Source organism: Carassius carassius, chromosome 17 (assembly GCF_963082965.1).
Source record: "Carassius carassius chromosome 17, fCarCar2.1, whole genome shotgun sequence".
NCBI lineage: Eukaryota > Metazoa > Chordata > Actinopteri > Cypriniformes > Cyprinidae > Carassius > Carassius carassius.
In genome coordinates, this window is record NC_081771.1 from 13,052,666 (window position 1) to 13,071,682 (window position 19,017).

The window sequence follows — 19,017 nt, forward strand, 5'->3', positions numbered from 1 at the left end:
CTTCTTGGACAATTTAACGTTTCAGTTGAGTGGGTCTTGTTTTAAGAATGTTTAAAAGTTTAGACAAATATATTTCTATGCGAAATACACATAACAATGTAGTAGTAAATGTTTTGCAGATATATAATTATAGAACAACGCTGGTCTTGATAAACTGACTTTACAGTAAGTCATCAGACAGTTCTGTGTAACTGAAATTCAGTGAAAATAGTGAGAATTCAGTGAAAATAGTATAAACTTGTTGATCCTCCCTCTCTCTCTCTCTCATCCCCTACGCCTCTTCCTTCCTTTCCCACCCAAAGTATGAGTGTGGAGTAAGCAGAAGAGTTGAGGTTTCTGCGTGTCAACAGCACAGATTTCCACGCGCAGAGTGAATCAGTGCGCGTGCATTCATTCACAGTGATTGTAGAAATGCGCAATTACGCGCGGCGACGGCTGGCGAGCTGGAAAACCCCACTGGAATGACAAATCCTGAATTTGGATCATTTCTAACGGATTATCTGAGAGTGAAAATAAGATTACAGTCATGCTACATTTAATCTGCCTCTTGTGCCTCGTGGACATATCTGGTAAGTACTGTCGTTGGCTCGTTGGTAGTTTCCCAGTAGAACAAAACGTGTCGTTTCTCCTTTTGACTTGATTTCAAAATAAGTATTGATTGATTGACTAACTGGTTGATTGGGAGAGTGGAATTAGTATGGGAATTGGGTTAGTTGTCGCAAAGGCCATCTCATATAACATTGAGTCAGAAGAATGTGTCATCTACCAGTCATTTTGTATGTTGGTTTCAAATATTCTATACAATATTTTGGTGTAGGCTATATTAGAATGACATTTGTCAATTCTATGCTCACAATACGCTATAAAACACACACAAACATTGTTGGCAGTTCCAGATCTTCAAACTATACAACGCATGCATGCACACTTAATAAAACTGCCCTGAAAATCCCATGTAAATTCTGCTATGATTAAGGTAAATGTAACTTAACTTTTTAAAAAATATTTTTTTCTTTATTTTATTGTCAGTTGTCACTATTTTTATTGTTTTCTGGGTTATGACAGGTTCAGCCTTAGCAATACTGTAGCCTATATAGTGTGACAACAACAACAGCAGCTCAATGTATATTAAAAAAAAAAAATTCTTGAGGAAAAGTTTGTTATTTTTTCTGTAGCCAACACTTTAAGGCATGTGCTTGTATGGATATTGACTTCACTGGTGTCAAAGTCCTGGGCTTGTCTACATAGTTTCACTATTTCACACATGGGATCTAATGGTATTCATGGTGGGATGATGGTTTTGGATCCACTTTGTTTCCTGACATTGTTCTTGTGTTGAGAAGGGCACATAGTGGCAGACAGCCAGGGGAAATGTGTGAGAGCAGGAATGTGGATGTTCCTCTATAGTGGCTCCATTGTTGTTAATATTTTGTGATCAATGTAAATAAACAGGAAACTGTATTGATTAAATTCACAGTTTCACCCTTAAGTGATGAGAATATTAACTTACTAATTATCTTTTTCTCTATCTAGTAATTGTTTTCCAATAGTTGTCCAATTTTAGTAAATAGTTTTTCAAATTTTAGTAAATGCTTTAGTAAAGCATTGCATTAATCTGTATGAAATGTGTCCTCTCTCAGATGCAGTCATGGATCTCACAATGACCTCTAACGGGGCCATATCTGCTCAACATTTCCGCCTCTCTTGCATTTCTGGAGAGCGTGATACAGACGGGATTCAGCTGAGCATCACAAAGGACAACAGCATTGTCCGTCGTCCAGATTCTCCACAATTTAAAGTGCAGAGGCCACAGACTAAAGAAGTGGTGGCTACTAATTTTACAGGCTTTGACCACAGTGGGATTTTCTACTGTCACTCAAAAAGGGGCTCTGACCAACCTGGAAGCATTACACTCATCAACAATTACAGCAAAAGTATAATGACATACACTTAAAATATAAATTCTGTCATCATTTACTAACCTGCATGTTACAAACCTGTGTGATTCAAAAAAGACACCTTGAAAAATGTTTCAGCTGTTTCTGCTCTTACAATCTTTAAACAAAGTTTGACAAAACACTTAACAGACTGTTTTTGTTCAAGTATTCAATATCTGAAATGTCTAATCTAAAATATATTAATAACCTGAAATATATTTGTAAAAATAATTATCAGAAAAGATTTTATAAATGTGATGTTATACCAGAACACTATTATTATTATGTCTTTTAAGGTAAATTTAAACCAGTGAGAGTCACCCTGACGGCCAGTAAAGGAGACGAAGTGAAACTAATCATGGATGTTGTTGAGACAGAAAGACGAGACATTACTTGGAAATTCAATGGTCAGTATATCTTTAATCGTATTCTTTATGATTTTGCAAGATGCATGTCAAAAGAGTATGTACGCAGCATTTTATGCATGAAAATATGAGATTCATGAGAATATGTTTCAAAATGATATACAAACAAAACAAAGAAAGGACAGAAAAATGAAAAAACTAAAATCCAAAATGGGACGCCATGTAGAAAAACAAAGAGGTTCCAGGAGGATTGTTACAATGTCAGTAAATGCATGAACAATTTATAAGCAAGAATATTCTGATTTGGTTTAGGTAACTACCACTACATGACTCCTATTGCTGATGTTCAAAACCACAAAGCAGTTCTGGATCTGATTAAAGTTGATGAAAGCCATACAGGAATTTACAGTGTCAGCTATGTTGGGGACAGTGCTCTTTATAGTACCTGGATCCGCCTCATCGTTCGTGGTAACGTAATCAGAATCATATGACCAATTTAAATATATTCAGAACTATGGATTTTCTATTCTAGTGCTTGATTTATTTTCTAGAATGTCCAAAAAATAAATGGGGCTCCGACTGTGACAAAGACTGTCCCGAATGCTTGAATGGAGGTGTGTGCCATGACAAAGATGGAGATTGTGTTTGTCCACCGGGGTTTATGGGAATGCGCTGTGAGACAGGTAAAGGAAAACCATTTATATGATAAATGTTTTCATCTTAGAGACTATGCATGCAAGGACTTAAACATACAAATCTTTTTTGTGATTTTGGTTTTTCAGCCTGTCGTGAAGGAATGTTTGGTAGGAACTGCCAGGAATCCTGTAAGTCGGAGAACGGATGCCAGGGCTTGAGTTTCTGTCTTACGGATCCTTACGGCTGTTCTTGTGCCAGCGGATGGCATGGAGATCACTGTCTAAAACGTGAGTTTAACATGAGATTCCTTTCCTTAATAACTGTTCCCTCCATGCAAAGTATCATCTGGACCCAACAAAAAGGAGTAAAGTTGAAACAGGTGCTGCCGGAATCTGCCAGTAAAAATTCAGCTTCCATCCATCTGACCAAGATAAACATTTCTTACTGCTCTTTCCATTTGTTTTAGTGTTTGTGGAAACCAGTTTCCACCTCAGAGTTAATAAAACATGTAATTGTTAGATAAAGTAAAAAAAAGTCATGCTGTAACATTGGGAAATACAAAATTGCAAATAAAGTAAATAGCCACAATTTATGAGAAATAAAGCTGAAGCAGAGTGATATAAAGTCAAATTGTGTGATGCAGTCACATTGTGAAATACAAAGTTGCAATTATAAAAACAGAATGTTGCAACTGTGAAAAATAAAACATGAAACTGTGAAATTAATGGCACAGCTAAGAGAAATAAAGTTGCAATATAAAGTAAGATAATATGAGATAGTAAGTACATATTTAAGAAAATTAAAAATTAAGAATTGTAAGAATAGTTACACAAACATATCCGAACAATTACACTTACATTTTCTGAAGTCAGAGCTCAGATTTTATTTTATTTTTTTCTGGTCAGACTCGAACAAACAACTGAATCCTTCTCAAATGCTTATTTTCATGTTGATATAAACAATAAAAACACAGAATTGTCAATCTTATTTTTACAGCCTGTCTTGAAGGAATGTACGGCGCTGACTGTCTTTTAAGTTGCAACTGCAAGAACAAAGGCAAATGCAATCGATTCAGTGGCTGCCAATGTCCTACAGGCTGGAGAGGGCAATACTGTGAGAAATCAGGTCAGCCTTCAAAGCTGCTTTTCCATCTGCTTCCATCGTAACGTTTGTTCCTCTTGGCGCCGGTTGTCTAACCTTATCCCTCTTTCAGATCGCGCACCAGAGATTTTGGAAATGGCCAGTAACCTGGAGGGAAACTTGAACTCCAGCCACAAGATCACATGTTCTGCAACAGGCCATCCACTGCCTAGCCATATGAGCATTGAGCTCCGCAAGCTGGAAAGCACTGTTCTTAAGGTGAAAGCATCATAAGTTTAAGAAGCTTAATAAGAGGTTGCATGTGAAATTGAAAAATAAAATGAATGTTGTGTCTATCTTTTCAATGTGACAGTCTTTGTGATTGTCTGCTGTTGATTTCTCAGGCATCCCACACTACCATGGACTCCAAAAAAAGCACAGCTCACTTTGAGATCCCAAGGCTGTCTGTCGAGCATAATGGTCTGTGGGAATGTCGAGTCTCCACCAATGGTGGGCAGGATACCTTCAAGTTCACCTTAACTGTGAAAGGTGAGATTCATTTTCAAATGGATTCATTCTAGCGATGTTCTTACTAAGTGAAAGACATTTACATTTGCACTTTGTTGTGAACTAGAGCCACCCTACCCAACCACTGCTCCTAAACTGCTGTCGAGGAGTAGCAAAAAACTGGTTGTAAAGCCAGTGGACATTTATGTGGGTGACGGTCCCATTATTTCCACTAAGCTACTTTACAAGCCAGTGGATACAAAAGACTCATGGTCCTCCATTATAGGTAACTTTGCCAAAATCATTTCTGGTTTTAGGAATCCCTGCATTAGGTTCATGCCAATGTATAGAATCATATCAATATATTATGAAAGTCATACACATCTCATCTTTTTTTTAGTGTATGACAGTGATCAAATCACATTACCGAATTTAAAGCCCTCAACCAGATACCATGTCCGTGTACAACTCGCTCGCCCAGGGGACGGAGGAGAAGGTCCTTTGGGTCCAGAGGCAATCATGGAGACTGACTGCCCAGGTGAGAATCAGTCAAAATAGAATTAAAAATGGCTTGGTTGTAGAAAAAGATGGAGGTAAATGCCTCATTTAAGAACATATTTAGATTTTAGTTTAGCATGTTCTGGAATACAGTTTATAGGGTATACAAAATTGCCCCATTACTGTGGTAAGATGGCCCCCTACCTGCGGCAAAAAAGACCCCTTCAGTACAGTTGTCCTAAATGTAAGTGTAAAATACATCTGTTCAATTTAAGTAATTGTGCTTTTGTTGTTTTTATTATTATTTTTTTTTGTATTTCTATATAGCTTTAATTATTTAAATCTAATGTTTATATATTATTTTGTCAGCTTTATTTCAATTAGCAAAAACTATTTTAATAGTTGTAATTAATTATAATAATGCTGAGTCTGTCCACAAGTCCAATGTTAGCAAATAGCCTTCTAATATCTGACCTAAAATAAATTCACAGATCACTATAATCCAATTTTTTTTAAATTATAATTTCCAACAAAAACTGTTCAGAATAACTCTAATGCTGAAGTTCAGATGAAAAGATTATGAAGTTCCATAAATTTTTATGTAAATGTGTTGAGATGAGTTTGAGTAACATCTCAACAGAATAAATAAACGTGTGGGGATATTTCCTCATCTTATGAGGAGAAGAGTGGGGTTCTTTGAGCTGAAGATGGAGGTTTTTAATGAGGTTGACATGGAAAAAAGTCTATATAGATAAACAATATTTTGACTGTTGTATTTCAGTCAATATTTGACCCTGAAAAGACTGACTCTGAGAGCAGTATAGTTTTCACGTAGCTCAGCAGCAGCAGACAGCATCTGATTGCGTATTCTGTGTCGCTAGAGCCCACGGCCAGGCCGGAGATTGATTCCTGCTCATTGGAGGGCCGTAATGCCACCATCAGGTGGTCCCTGATTGGCACATCCCAGAAAGCCACTGGCTTTTTAGTACAGCTCAATGGACCACATGGAGAGAAGCTGCGGGAGGAAACCACCTTGGTTAATGTGCTCTCCATCAAGCTCTACAATCTGGAGTATCACAGGGACTACCGAGTGGTTGTCCGGCTAATAAACTGCGGCAGCCATGGGCCCCCTTCAAAGCCCCACCATATTCACATCTATAAGCAGGGTAAACAGAAATCGTGCATGTCCCCAAGTAGGCGCAAATAGGTGACTGACTATAAAATAGGACATGAATATCAGATTTTAGACAGGATTTGGTGGAAAAGAATAACTCACAAAAGTGTGAAATGAAACTGAAGTGGCACATATAATTTCTCTCCAGGTCCTTCTTCTCCAAGGAACGTCCAGGCAGATGCTCTGTCCATCAGTGCAGTCAGGCTTCACTGGCAGCCGCCTGAAGATCCCAACGGAGGCATTGTGAAGTATAGCATTGAATATCAGCCAGTGGGCCAGAGCAGCTTTCACCCTTGGGTGGACACAGACGATGGCAACAAAACCACGAAGGATGTGACATCCCTCAATGGGAGCACATTATACCAGTTCAGGGTGAGGGCTTTCTCCAAGGTGCCAGGGGAGTGGAGCAAGTTTGTACAAGCCAGGACACATGGAGACAGTAAGTGACCAGAGAGAATAAATGTGAGAAAGTCATACTGTAAAGCCGAAATTTCAAGCCACTTACTGTTTTTCATATCAAGCAGGATTCTCCAACTATATTCCCACCACTCAGCAAGTTGGACGGCCGATGGCTGAGGATCATCAGCTTCTTTGGGCTGTGGTTGGGTCAGTGGCTGTGACCTGTGTGACCATCCTTCTGGCCCTTTTGATTCTCTTCTACATTCGTAAATCTGTCCTTAAACGAAAGCGGACATTCACCTATCAGTCTGGATCAGTGAGTGGACACTTTACTTTATCACTTAATTTTTTACTCTTATGATAGTGTATGTACAGTGGCAGCAAAAATGTTTTGGGCTGTTTTGGACACAAAATCTACTTTATATATATAAACTTTAAAATGTAATTCTTCAACACAGTGGGATAGTTACATCTATTTTGTATGTATGATTAACTATATAACAATGAATTTTATGATGATATGTATTGTATATACACTACCATTTAAAATTTGGAAGTAAGCAATATTTTTCCTGAAAGAAATTAATATTTTATTCAGTAAGGACATTCACTTGATAAAAAAACACAGTGAATACTTTTACATCGTTTGGTGCTTAATAAATATTTCATATTATTATCAATGTTAAAAATAGCTATTAGTGCTGCTTAATATTTATTTTTTTATTTATTTTTTTATTGTGATTAAATGTTTTTCAGGATTCTATGATGAATAGAAAGTTACACATATATATATTAATATATATATTTAATATATATATATTAATGCTTTTCTTTTCAACTTTCTAATCATCAAAGAATCCTGAAAAACATTTAATCACAATTTCTAAAAAAAAATAAAAAAAAATATTAAGCAGCACTAATAGCAATTTTTAACATTGATAATAATATGAAATATTTATTAAGCACCAAATCATCATATTATAATTATTTCTTATTCTTTCTATATATATATATATAAATTTTACTTTTCAATAAATGTAAACACATGCATTCTCAGGGAGAAGAGACTATCTTACAGTTCAACTCGGGAACTCTCACACTAACCCGACGACCAAAGCCTTCCTCAGAGCCCCTCACCTATCCCATACTGGAGTGGGAGGACATTAAGTTTGAGGATGTGATTGGAGAAGGGAACTTTGGTCAGGTCATCAAGGCCATGGTCAAAAAAGATGGCATAAAAATGAGTGCTGCGATTAAAATGCTCAAGGGTAAGAAAACAAGCCAACACAGCATTGTTAGCCAAGGTCTGTTTTGACATGATTGTGATTTTGTGTGTCCGTTGTGTGCACCTGCAGAGTTCGCCTCAGAGAATGACCATCGAGACTTTGCCGGTGAATTAGAAGTGCTATGTAAACTGGGACAGCATCCAAACATAATTAATCTAATCGGTGCCTGTGAAAACAGAGGTGAGTGTGCCACCCACTGGCTTTACCTAGACATAAGGTCAGATAATATAATGTGTCTCAAAGAGATTAATGTAAATCTAGAAGTGTAATAATAATGTTAATAAAGCTTCAAGGTACTTTATTTTGCACACGTGCCATATAAATTGTTCTCTATTAAATAGTGCAGATATGTGACAGCTTCTGCTATCCACAGGTTACCTTTACATTGCCATTGAATATGCACCTTACGGAAATCTTTTGGACTTCCTAAGAAAGAGTCGTGTCCTAGAGACCGATCCTGCTTTTGCTAAAGAGCACGGAACTGCCTCCACACTCACCTCCCAGCAGCTCTTGCAGTTTGCTGCTGATGTAGCAACTGGCATGCATTACCTTAGTGACAAACAGGTATAACGTTTTTCAGATTATGGAGGTGTATATATAAGAATCCATGGATGGATGGGCAAAATTAAAGCAACAGTTCACTCAAAAATTCAAACTTACTTAAAATTGACTCACCCTCAGGCCATCCAAAATGTAGAGGAGCTTGTTTCTTCATGGGAACAGCTTTGGAGAAATTTAGTATTAAATCACTTCCTCTCCAATGGATCCTCTGCAGTGAATGGGTGCAATCAGAATGAGCCCAAACCACTGATTTTCACAGTTTCAGCAAATTTTCATTTTTAACTGGAATATTCCTTTAAGTGCATAATTATTCATTCATTTATTCATTCAAATTGTTTAATTATAAGCCTTTAATGACTACAATTTTCTATTAATTATTATTAATAATTATTTTATTTAATTAAAAATGTTTACATTTATTTTTTCAGTTTTATAAGGCCATTGTAGATTTTATGCCACTTTAATATGATTAATAAATATGTCTTAATTCTTGTTTTGTGTAAACAGTTCATCCACAGAGATTTGGCAGCCAGAAATGTACTTGTGGGGGATAACCTAGTTGCTAAAATCGCAGATTTTGGCCTCTCACGTGGCGAGGAGGTGTATGTGAAAAAGACCATGGTGAGGACCATATCTGTGAGATGATATGAGATGATAAAACTCATTTGCCTTTACTTACTCAGCCTGTTGAATGCATAGTGTATCTACATTACTCATAAAACTGGTTACATTTTGCTCTCTCTCTCTCTGTCTCAGGGAAGACTGCCTGTGCGATGGATGGCCATCGAGTCTCTAAACTACAGTGTTTACACCACAAAGAGTGATGTGTGAGTATTTTGTGGTTTTGGCACATGTGAACATCACTTTGAACATCTCATGTCAAAATTTTAAATGTAATTGCCTGACACTTTATTTTATAAAAAATGTGAGAAAATAATACATTTTCAAATAAATATTTTAAAACACCAAGTGCTATAGCATCCATAAATTTCAAGCCAAAACAAAATGTCTTAATCCTTCTCAGTTTTTATTGGACAACTGATAAATAAGCAGGAAGAAACTGATAACAAACCAGGAAGCTCAAATTTAGAGTAGCATGTTGCACAAGACAACAGTGCCTCTGTCAAAACAACCTATTTTTACCCACTCAAGAACATTGTGCACAGAACATTTTTAAAACAACATGAAATACATGATATGCAACCATAGTTTTCTCCATAAGCTTGGTTTGATTGACACACTCAAACATTAGCATTAGCTTTAACATATAGCATTCTACAGTAACTGCAGCTCATCCCCATAACTGCTCTAATATACTTGATATACTTTCCACCTAGGACACATTAAAAACTTTTTTTTAGCAAGGATGCATACATTTTTAAATATTTCAAATAAACGCTGTTGAACTATCCATCAAAATATCCAGAAAAAAAATTATAATATAGTAAATATAGAATGAGTTGAGTAAGAAATGTTACTTGAGCGCCAATCAGTCTGTTTTCTGACAGATCATATGATATTGAAGACTGGAGCATTGCCATCATATCTATAAATATATTAAATATTAAAATGTATTAAAATTGAAAGGAATTTGTAATAACTGCAATAATATTTAACATTTTAAATTTTTACATTACATTACTGTTCTTAATGTATTTTTCATCAAATAAATGCAGCCTTGATGAGCATAAGAGACTTTCAGAAATACTTTTTCAAAATATTTACTGACCCAAACTTTTTGAATGGTAGTGCAGTTGCCGTTCAGGGCTGTTTTTAACAGTTAGAAACAGTGTGCAAACGTGCTAAATAGATGTTAGTCATTGCACCGAGTCTTGCACCATGAGCACCATTTCTTTTAAGAAACTGCATCAAGTTTAAAAATATCTTAACTTTATACAATAAACTGAGACCTTTATGAAAATATCTGTCTTGGTTTTCAGGTGGTCTTTTGGAGTTCTTCTGTGGGAAATTGTAAGTTTAGGTAAGTCTGTTGACAGTTTGAATAGATTGTTACCTACTGCATTATAAACATGTTTCAGCCAGATGAACGCTATGAATCTGTTCTCCTAGGTGGGACTCCATACTGTGGGATGACCTGTGCTGAGCTCTATGAGAAGCTTCCTCAGGGCTACAGAATGGAGCAGCCCAGGAACTGTGATGATGAAGTGTAAGCGCAGACACTCATGTGTTCTTGTAGTCACTTTCCATATTGATTGACTGCAATTGTATAAATAATTAATAATCCATATAGGTATGAACTTATGAGGCAGTGCTGGCGAGACAGACCCTATGAGCGACCGCCATTTTCACAAATATCTGTCCAGCTCAATAGGATGCAAGAGGCACGGAAGGTAAGGAAAAATAGATTGATGCTTGCATATGTAAAACTCAGACCACCATGCTGAGGTTTTGTTGGCTTTTACCAAGGGAATTGCTATGTGGTTATAGGTGGTTTCTTGGTGATCTAAGTTTAATTTGATCAAAAATACAATAAATACAGTAATATTTTTCTCTATTTTAATATAGTTTAAAATGTAATTAATATGATGGCAAAGCTGAACAGCCATTAACCCAGTCTTCAATGTCACATGATTCTTCAGAAATGTTATGTAAAAGTGGGCATTTCATGGAAATAACAGTAACGTAGCAGTTCTATCTGCATGTGGCCATCAACCCACCTCTATTTCTCATCTTTTTAACCCAGGCCTATGTCAACATGGCTCTCTTTGAGAACTTCACTTATGCTGGAATAGATGCTACAGCTGAAGAGGCCTGACTACCAGCCCCCCCAGACCCAAGAAGGGTTCATAACCCTAGGGAGGTTCATCACAGTAGAGCTTTGCGCTACTGTCACTCCCCTGTGGTCAGGTTCCATTGTTCAAAGAGACACTCCACCAAAACCACATGGCTATAGAGAACAGACTGTGAAAGGACACTGTGACTCTAAATTCTAGAAGGATTCATATCTCAGGACATGTTGGATTACTCAAGAGGAAATGGAACCGACAATATAAGCTACAGATGTAGCACACTGGGTCTGTGGGGATCTGGACCATGCACTGAACTAATTTCTTTTCCATCTTTTATTGGGAAAATCATTGTGTGAGATTGTTGAAACGTACATTCATCGAACGCAGTTCATTCCGTGGACCAAAACGCCAGTATTATTCAATGTAGCACTTGAGAAAGCGATGTATTGTCCTTATTGAAACTCATTTGTTTAGCTTAAGGCTTAAGTGGGTTATGTACATAATGTTTATGTTGTTTATCAGACCTTAAAGAGACGCTTAAGATCTTTTTTAAGGTGTTTTTTATTTTATTTTTAAGAATAACATATGTATGACATGCTATAGCCATCGTGTAATCATTTAATGTACGTTAAGAGAATGTCTTTACTTTGATAAATAAAGCATCTATGTGGTGACTGGACTCATCTCAGAGGCATTTGGAGACAACTGTAGATTAACTATGGAACAAAATGTACTCACTCTTTCTTTTCCTCCTTCAAGTAGTGGGGTTGAGGTCAGGCCTCTTCCCTGTTGCAGCTTGCTGATCTGTCAAGGGTATTTCCTCCTATTATGCCACAGGACCTGGAGCTGTCAGTCAGGGTATGGCAACTCAGTTTCCTCCAACTGACACACACATCAGACCCCCCCACCCTTAAACTCCACAGTCAAGCATTGCATTTAATATTATATATCTAGCTACTTTCTTTTGTTGGTCGATGAACCAAACTGCCTTTAACATACGAATATATATATATATATATATATATATATATATATATATATATATATATTATTATTATTATTTTATTATTATTATTATTATTTGTCAGAGACTTGATACACTGGGGTATTAAATTTGACTATATACTTCTACACATTGTATTGTTTAATATAATATATATCTTTTTTTTTGCAAGTGATCCATCAGTGCTTGAGTATATATGTGCGTGTGAAGGAGGCAGTTTGTCAGTCTGGGTGCCTGCCTCAATCCCCAGTGCAACCACTTCCTATTACATTTTGCCCCGTCTGATGACCACCTAACAACCTCCCCGCCCTCTTCTAAAAACATAAGAAGTACTGAACACTAAAACATCTAGATATCTAAAAAGTCATATGTATGAATGTCCTGTGTACATGATGGATTCAGCACTCACCTGGTGGATACTTCTTTCCTGTCTGATCAAGCAGGTGCATTTAGAGCCTTACCTATCAAAGCAAGGTAAGACACAAGAGTGAGTTACTCTGTTTTTATTTTAGTTGATTGTGCACTTATCTATTTTATGTTAAGTTAATTCAGCTGAGGAGTTGTTTTAGCTGTTCTAGTTGTGTTTTAGTAGTAAAAAAAAGTGTCAATTCAAGACATGAAAGTTGAGGGTGCATTTAGAGCAAAGTGTAGATCTTCAGTGAATGCTTCAGGCAAACTGCATTTTATTAGTACTGTCGCTACATAGAATGTTTTTTCATTCTCAGATTTTGCTCTCTTGGCTATGGATAAGGACCCAAAATGTTTCACCAGGGATCTAGAAGCCTTCACTTGCTTTTGGGAAGCACCTGCTGGAAAGTCCTATAATTTTTTCTACAAAATGTATGAATAAGGACTTTTTTTTGTATTTTCATCTTCTACTGTATATTAAGCTTAAACTCAAATTAATGGACAATTTACTGTAAAGTTGAGCCTGTTAGGTCTGAGATGGGGGGGGGTGTATCACCCATGGTGGGCCCACTTCAAGCAAACATGTTTCTATCATACAGCTCATCAGAAGAGAAAACCTGTGATGTGAAACAACAAACTTATGAGGAGAAAAAGGTCCTGCATATTTGCACATTCCCATCAAGAGACGTCTTCATGTATGTCGAGATGTACCTCAGAGTGACAGACAGAGACACCAACACAACCATCTTCAGTCGCACAGTCAGTGTGGAGGATCAACGTAAGTGCAACAGGAGAACAACAAAAATTTACTTTGAAGTTTTAATTGTTTATAGTGTATGAATTCCAATTAAATATATCTGTCTTTCTCCAAGTTTTTCTGTATCGTCCAACAAATGTATCCCTTCATCCAACTGGCGAAGTGGGCCAAATGTTAGTTGAATGGAAAAAAAACAACAAATTTCCAATGAACATGCAGTATGAAATTCGTTACAGATCCAAAAACACATCAAGCACAGTTACACCGGTGAGTCTAACACATACCCTTATCATAATATTACTGTATGAATAGTACATAGAGAAGCAGCTCATTTACTAAATGCAGTCTACACTCACTCTTCATAGGTGTCAAAACACTCCCATAAGCTTGTGTCTCTGGTCGCAGGAGAGAACTGCACAGTGCAAATGAGAGTCAAGCCTGGAGGTGTTTTTTGGAGTGACTGGTCAAGTCCTGTAACAGCTATGGTGCCACAAACAGCAGGTGAGATGAAAAGAGTGTGGTGTAAGTAACACCAACCTTTATTTGAACACTTGAAACCACTAAATGCCATATTTCCAATGACATTTAATCAACTATTCAAGTCTGGATTTATTGAAATAAAGGATCGTTTCTACATTTAGCATCAACACAACCTCCGTCACAGCACACTGTATAGAAAATTGTGAGAAAAATTAAGCCGAAAAAAATTATTTTGAGGAAGTGTTCCACAAGAGGACAAAGCAATGTTGCCTCAATCCCTCTTTATGCTAAAGGTTTTTAAAGTTAGAATTCACTACTAAACATTATGTCTTGAAACAATATATTAAAATGTCCACTGTAGTCAATAATACAGAGCAATACCACACAAGTAGCAGTGTGATATGGCTGTATATCAGCACGGCTTTGATTTTGGCCATAGGTAATCATAGTGTGCCGATATACAGCCATATCACACAGCTACTTGTGTGATATTGCTCATTTGTGATAGTGTTTATACAACAATTCAACGGCATGAGTGTGGAAATACATTAGAAACAAGTAATGAAAGAACAATGAGTTGCTACATTGAAAACATTGTTTAACTGTAATAAAAGCTTACTGTATTATGTAGAGTATTATGAGAGAGAGATGGACTGAGTGAGTGTGATTGCTTGCATCTGATACAGCATTAATTCTTCAGCTCAGTCTCATATTCACAATAAAACATTAGTTTAAATGTCCGCTGAGGAAAGCAATATCTTTATCTTACTATCATTTCATTTGTTAAGGGTGATTTCCAATGATTTCCAGTGCTGTTCAGTGCATTTTTTCACTGTGTCCTGCTGTTGAAAATAAAAATAACCCTGTTTCAGTCTCTTTCAGTATAAAAGTCTTTACTGCTGACTCACTCATATAATAACAGTCTTGTGGCCATCTAATGGTGGAACAATGATCTCCATCTGGTAATAATGGTGGTACCTAAAATCACCATAACGAACACACACACATACCCACACACAATTTCTCACAAATACTTTTATTAGATTAAATACTAATAGCCTACTATTTATATAAAATATTATTTATTGAATAATAATATTTAATAAACAACAACAACAGCCATCATAAAAAGTACAAAGGCAGCGCTGTGATACACAATACTAAAGTTACAAAAACTAACATGATGAGATTTTTACCCTCAGCCAAATCTATTTGCTCTGGAACGGATATAGTTTAATGAGACCAAAGTCTGCCCGTGATTAACCCAAAAACAAACATCTCATGTTTAACCACTATGTAGACATCAGAGCCAGTATCAAATTTCAGTAAATCTAGCTGATCTCAGTGGGTTCATGAGCATAGAACTGCCTGGAGCTCAAATCTCTGAAAACATTGAAGTAAATTTTCAAATAGGTGTTTTCTTTATTAACAAATCGCAAACTTGAGATTTAAACAAGTACATTCTGACCTAAAAAAAACTCTCTATATTCCGTGACACAAAAACAGGATTAATTTAGTGGATTTGGGCATCTGTCATGACACTCGCTGAGTATATGTCGTGGGCATTTTTAACATGAGAGTAAGTAATTTATGACAATATTCATTTTCAGGTGAACTATCCCCTACTACAAGCAAAGAAATTTACCTAGGTAAAATAACAGTAAAATGTCCAGTCACCTTTCAGTATCTGTCTAATTTTCAGGTGACATAAAGTTGCGTTGCCACACTCCAGATCTGCATCAAGTATTATGCCAATGGAGAGGAGACATTTATGATGACGGCAGATACAGCTTCCACTACAGACAATTAAACAGGTGTCATGTTTTGTTACATCTATAGAAATCCCAGCATAGCGGTTAGTTTGGTTTGTTAACTGCAGTCCTTCTTGTCTGGTGTTTCAGAAGTCTGTGGGATAGTTGGAAGTTGTGTTCAAGAGACAACGACACTGTCCATCAATGTGTCTTGTATGGGCAAGGGTCCAGTATCTATCAGTTTTACCTCAGTGTTGGATTGCAACCATTCGGTCGAACGTTTTATGCAGAAACATTCAGTATGAACAGCAGCAGTAAGTAAAAAAACATGTTAGCCTCCATATGTTAAAATAAATTAAATAAAATAACCTAAAATTTTATAATAAAATAAAACACCCTATGATGGTACATGAATATTGTAACCATTTAGTACCATGTGAATACATGATGGTAGGGTAGACTTTCTATTTGTTTAACATTTTTTCATCTTGATTGCAGTTTTAATATAAAATGTTTCCTATTTGTTTATTTGGTACGTACAATAGCATATAGTTGTGGCCTAGTGGTTAGATAGTATGACTCCTAAGGTTGTGGGTTCGAGTCTTGGGCTGGCAATACCACGACTTAGGTGCCCTTGAGCAAGGCACTGCTCCCTGGGCACTGCAGCATAAATAGCTGTTCACTGCTGTGTGTGTGCACTTTGGATGGGTTAAATGCAGAGCATGAATTCTGAGTATGGGTCACCATACTTGGCTGTATGTCATGTCACTATATTTTTCTGCATAACTTGTGGCAGATGTGAGAAAATAAAAATAAAAATTTCAGACACATGACTGAAAAAATCACAGAGTTGCATACTCAAAGCAAAAAGTGTTGCAACCATCCCAGGTCTCCTTTACCTCAGAGTTCCATGGTATCTAAAGGTCTACCGGCACTGTACAACACCTTTTGTAAGGGTAATATTACAAATGCACTCAAAATTCTCATTTTAGCTACTAATTCTTCTTAAATTGTTAATGACATCAGTTGAAAGCCTTTCGGTGTCTGGCTTGTTTGCTGACATTTGTCTCTATGCTGTCTTTGACAGTCCAGACCAGGCCTCCAGAAGGCCTGAAGGCACAGCCTGAGGAAGGACGTCTTTGTTTGACATGGGATCCACCATTTTTTAAGATCTCACAGTATCTAAAGTACCAGATCCGATACCAGCGGGAAGGAGAGAGTGAGTGGAAGGTGAGTTTCAACCACATGAAATGAGAAATTCGGTGCATTTAAATAGTTCAGTGTTCACTGATAGTGGACAGATGGATATGAACACATTTATATCAGTTATTTAATGACTTTCTTCATTCAGATGTGTAAATGAATAGCCACACAACTCATGTTGAAACTAAATTCTCTGTTAGGATTTTACAACACCCAGTTCCAAGACCAGCACTTGCCTGGATGTTCACAGAGGGAGTCAATACACTATCCAGGTTCGAGCCCAACCCAATGGATCGGTGTATAGTGGAGACTGGAGTGAGTGGTCAAAACCTCTCACCGCCTTCTTACCTTTAGGCAAAGGTAGAAATTTCTGACTTTGAATCATGAACAATGCTTAACAACTCTGAAACTTAAACCGTTTCATTTATTATGACAGAGTGGATCTTCATTGTCTGTATACCAGTGGCTCTGCTTATCATTGCTTCTGCAATGATCTCTTTCTTCTCCAGATACTTCCGGTAATGTAATTCTCTCCTTACCATAGAATACACTGTGAATACACTTAAACCTATGTTCTATGACTAAAAATAAAATGTAAAGAATACAAAGAAATTTAAAATATGTCCTGTTTTCACTCTGTTAGGAAGTTCAAAAAGTCCTTGTGGCCATCAGTCCCAAATCTTAACAACGTGCTGGAAAGCTTTCTGACTGATATCAGTGGATCACACTGGGTAATTGATATCTGCTTTGATAATTATGAATTCGTTTTTTAAATTAGTTAATTTGTATTTTAAAACTACTTTTTAAATATAATAATTAATTAACCTATTATAAGCATGTTTTTTCCTTTTTTTAGGTTTAGGTTGTTTCTCATATTATTGTAATTATACTGTCTTCAATTCAGGAGCCAACCTTCAACATCAAGCAATGTGTTGATGACTCTGCTACATCAGTATTGGAGATTCTGCCCGAGAAACAAACTTCAGTAAAATCCTGTAAGAAGTCCACCTCTCTCTCTCTCCCTGATCGGGGCTTCTTGGCTGATGTAAAAAATAAGGAGAATTTCAGGGAGGATTCGGAGATGACTCAAGATTATGTCACTTTGAATAATGATGTGATCCCATGCTTTACATGGAATGACTATGTGTACAGGGATGCTGCTTTATCTCATCTGGCTAATGAAAAACACAGTTGCCCCAACTCCGCAAATATTTTCAACCATTCCTATCTCCTTCTGTCAGAACAGTCTGATCTTGAAGGTTATCACTCAGCCTGTCACCAGTATACCAATTTGGAGATCACAGCAATAGTGTATGAAGCAAATGGAGAGTAAGGTTCAATTTGTCATAAATTCAAAGTTTCTGTGGAATGAGAGAAGCATGTGAGACTTTAAGGAACAGACAAGTTAAGTGGACATATGAACCTTAATCAGCAGTAAGAAGGAACTGCACTTAAGTTTCATCATACCACTAACCAAAACATTCAAGAACATCTAGACAAGCATAAAGGTCAGACCACTGGCTTGCAAAAGACCTTGAAAGATAATATGAAAGTGAATGTGCATCATAAACTGTAGGCTATATTCCAGATGAGTTAAGTTGTAAACAACCATCAATGGCATGTTTTACATCAATGTCAAAGTTCAACTTGCTTATTGGTTTACAGACTCAAACATGTACATTAACGGATGTCTGTGGGGTACTTTGGGGCTTCAAAAGCAAAAATGTGATCCTTGTATTCTTTGTAGAAGCTTTCAGATTCTTCAGTGAAATATTTGATATTTAAGCTTTAAACGTGTGGGAGTTTTTTTTTTTATAGATAGATGAACATCTTGGTTGTGTTCATCATTCCTGTTTGTGGATAATATGATTATAAATGATTTTTCTTATTGTTTAAATGGACATCGTACAAATGTTAACAGGTTTTTATTGTAAAGTTAATGGTTGCACTTTGCACAGATAAAGTTGGTTAACACATCTATCACATCAGTCTCTTGTTGAAGAGACGGGTAAGTGTTATGGCTATACTAAAAAATCAGCAAGACATTTGGATGTGACTGGTATTTTGTATAGTGTTTAAGTGTGATTTAACCCTGTATATTCCTTAAACTGTTATGCATGTTATTTAGGCTTTGTTGTAATTATTCCTGAGCAACTATTATGCTTGTTGTATTTCTAATACATTGTCTGTAAAATCTTGTACTGATTATTACACAAGAAGCA

The 19,017-nt window shown here is 36.6% G+C and overlaps 2 protein-coding genes across 7 annotated transcripts; both read left to right on the top strand.

Moving 5' to 3' along the window:
- Window positions 1-314: 314 nt before the first annotated feature.
- On the top strand, window positions 315-11,872 carry tie1 (tyrosine kinase with immunoglobulin-like and EGF-like domains 1). 4 transcript variants are annotated; one of them, XM_059570944.1, is made up of 23 exons: window positions 315-569; window positions 1,641-1,934; window positions 2,234-2,344; window positions 2,615-2,770; window positions 2,854-2,985; window positions 3,085-3,225; window positions 3,935-4,063; window positions 4,152-4,297; window positions 4,423-4,567; window positions 4,653-4,811; window positions 4,926-5,063; window positions 5,905-6,189; window positions 6,346-6,636; window positions 6,719-6,912; window positions 7,654-7,864; window positions 7,952-8,062; window positions 8,256-8,446; window positions 8,951-9,064; window positions 9,200-9,270; window positions 10,384-10,424; window positions 10,514-10,610; window positions 10,695-10,794; window positions 11,148-11,872. In XM_059570944.1, the coding sequence occupies exons 1-23, from the start codon at window positions 527-529 to the stop codon at window positions 11,217-11,219; spliced, it is 3,372 nt and encodes a 1,123-aa protein (XP_059426927.1). In that variant the 5' UTR covers window positions 315-526; the 3' UTR covers window positions 11,220-11,872. The 4 variants fall into 4 exon arrangements, with proteins under 4 accessions (XP_059426927.1, XP_059426929.1, XP_059426928.1 ...); XM_059570945.1 differs by having other exon boundaries at window positions 316-569; window positions 6,722-6,912; XM_059570946.1 differs by lacking the exon at window positions 5,905-6,189.
- Window positions 11,873-12,375: 503 nt separating this feature from the next.
- Window positions 12,376-18,771, top strand: mpl (MPL proto-oncogene, thrombopoietin receptor). 3 transcript variants are annotated; one of them, XM_059570950.1, is made up of 12 exons: window positions 12,376-12,670; window positions 12,922-13,036; window positions 13,204-13,382; window positions 13,477-13,628; window positions 13,727-13,862; window positions 15,544-15,655; window positions 15,743-15,906; window positions 16,680-16,822; window positions 16,996-17,110; window positions 17,232-17,313; window positions 17,439-17,526; window positions 17,700-18,771. In XM_059570950.1, exons 1-12 carry the CDS (start codon window positions 12,565-12,567, stop codon window positions 18,126-18,128), a joined length of 1,821 nt encoding a protein of 606 aa, XP_059426933.1. In that variant the 5' UTR covers window positions 12,376-12,564; the 3' UTR covers window positions 18,129-18,771. The 3 variants fall into 3 exon arrangements, with proteins under 3 accessions (XP_059426933.1, XP_059426934.1, XP_059426932.1); XM_059570949.1 differs by having other exon boundaries at window positions 12,379-12,670; window positions 16,996-17,155; XM_059570951.1 differs by lacking the exon at window positions 12,922-13,036 and having other exon boundaries at window positions 12,378-12,670; window positions 16,996-17,155.
- Window positions 18,772-19,017: the final 246 nt, after the last annotated feature.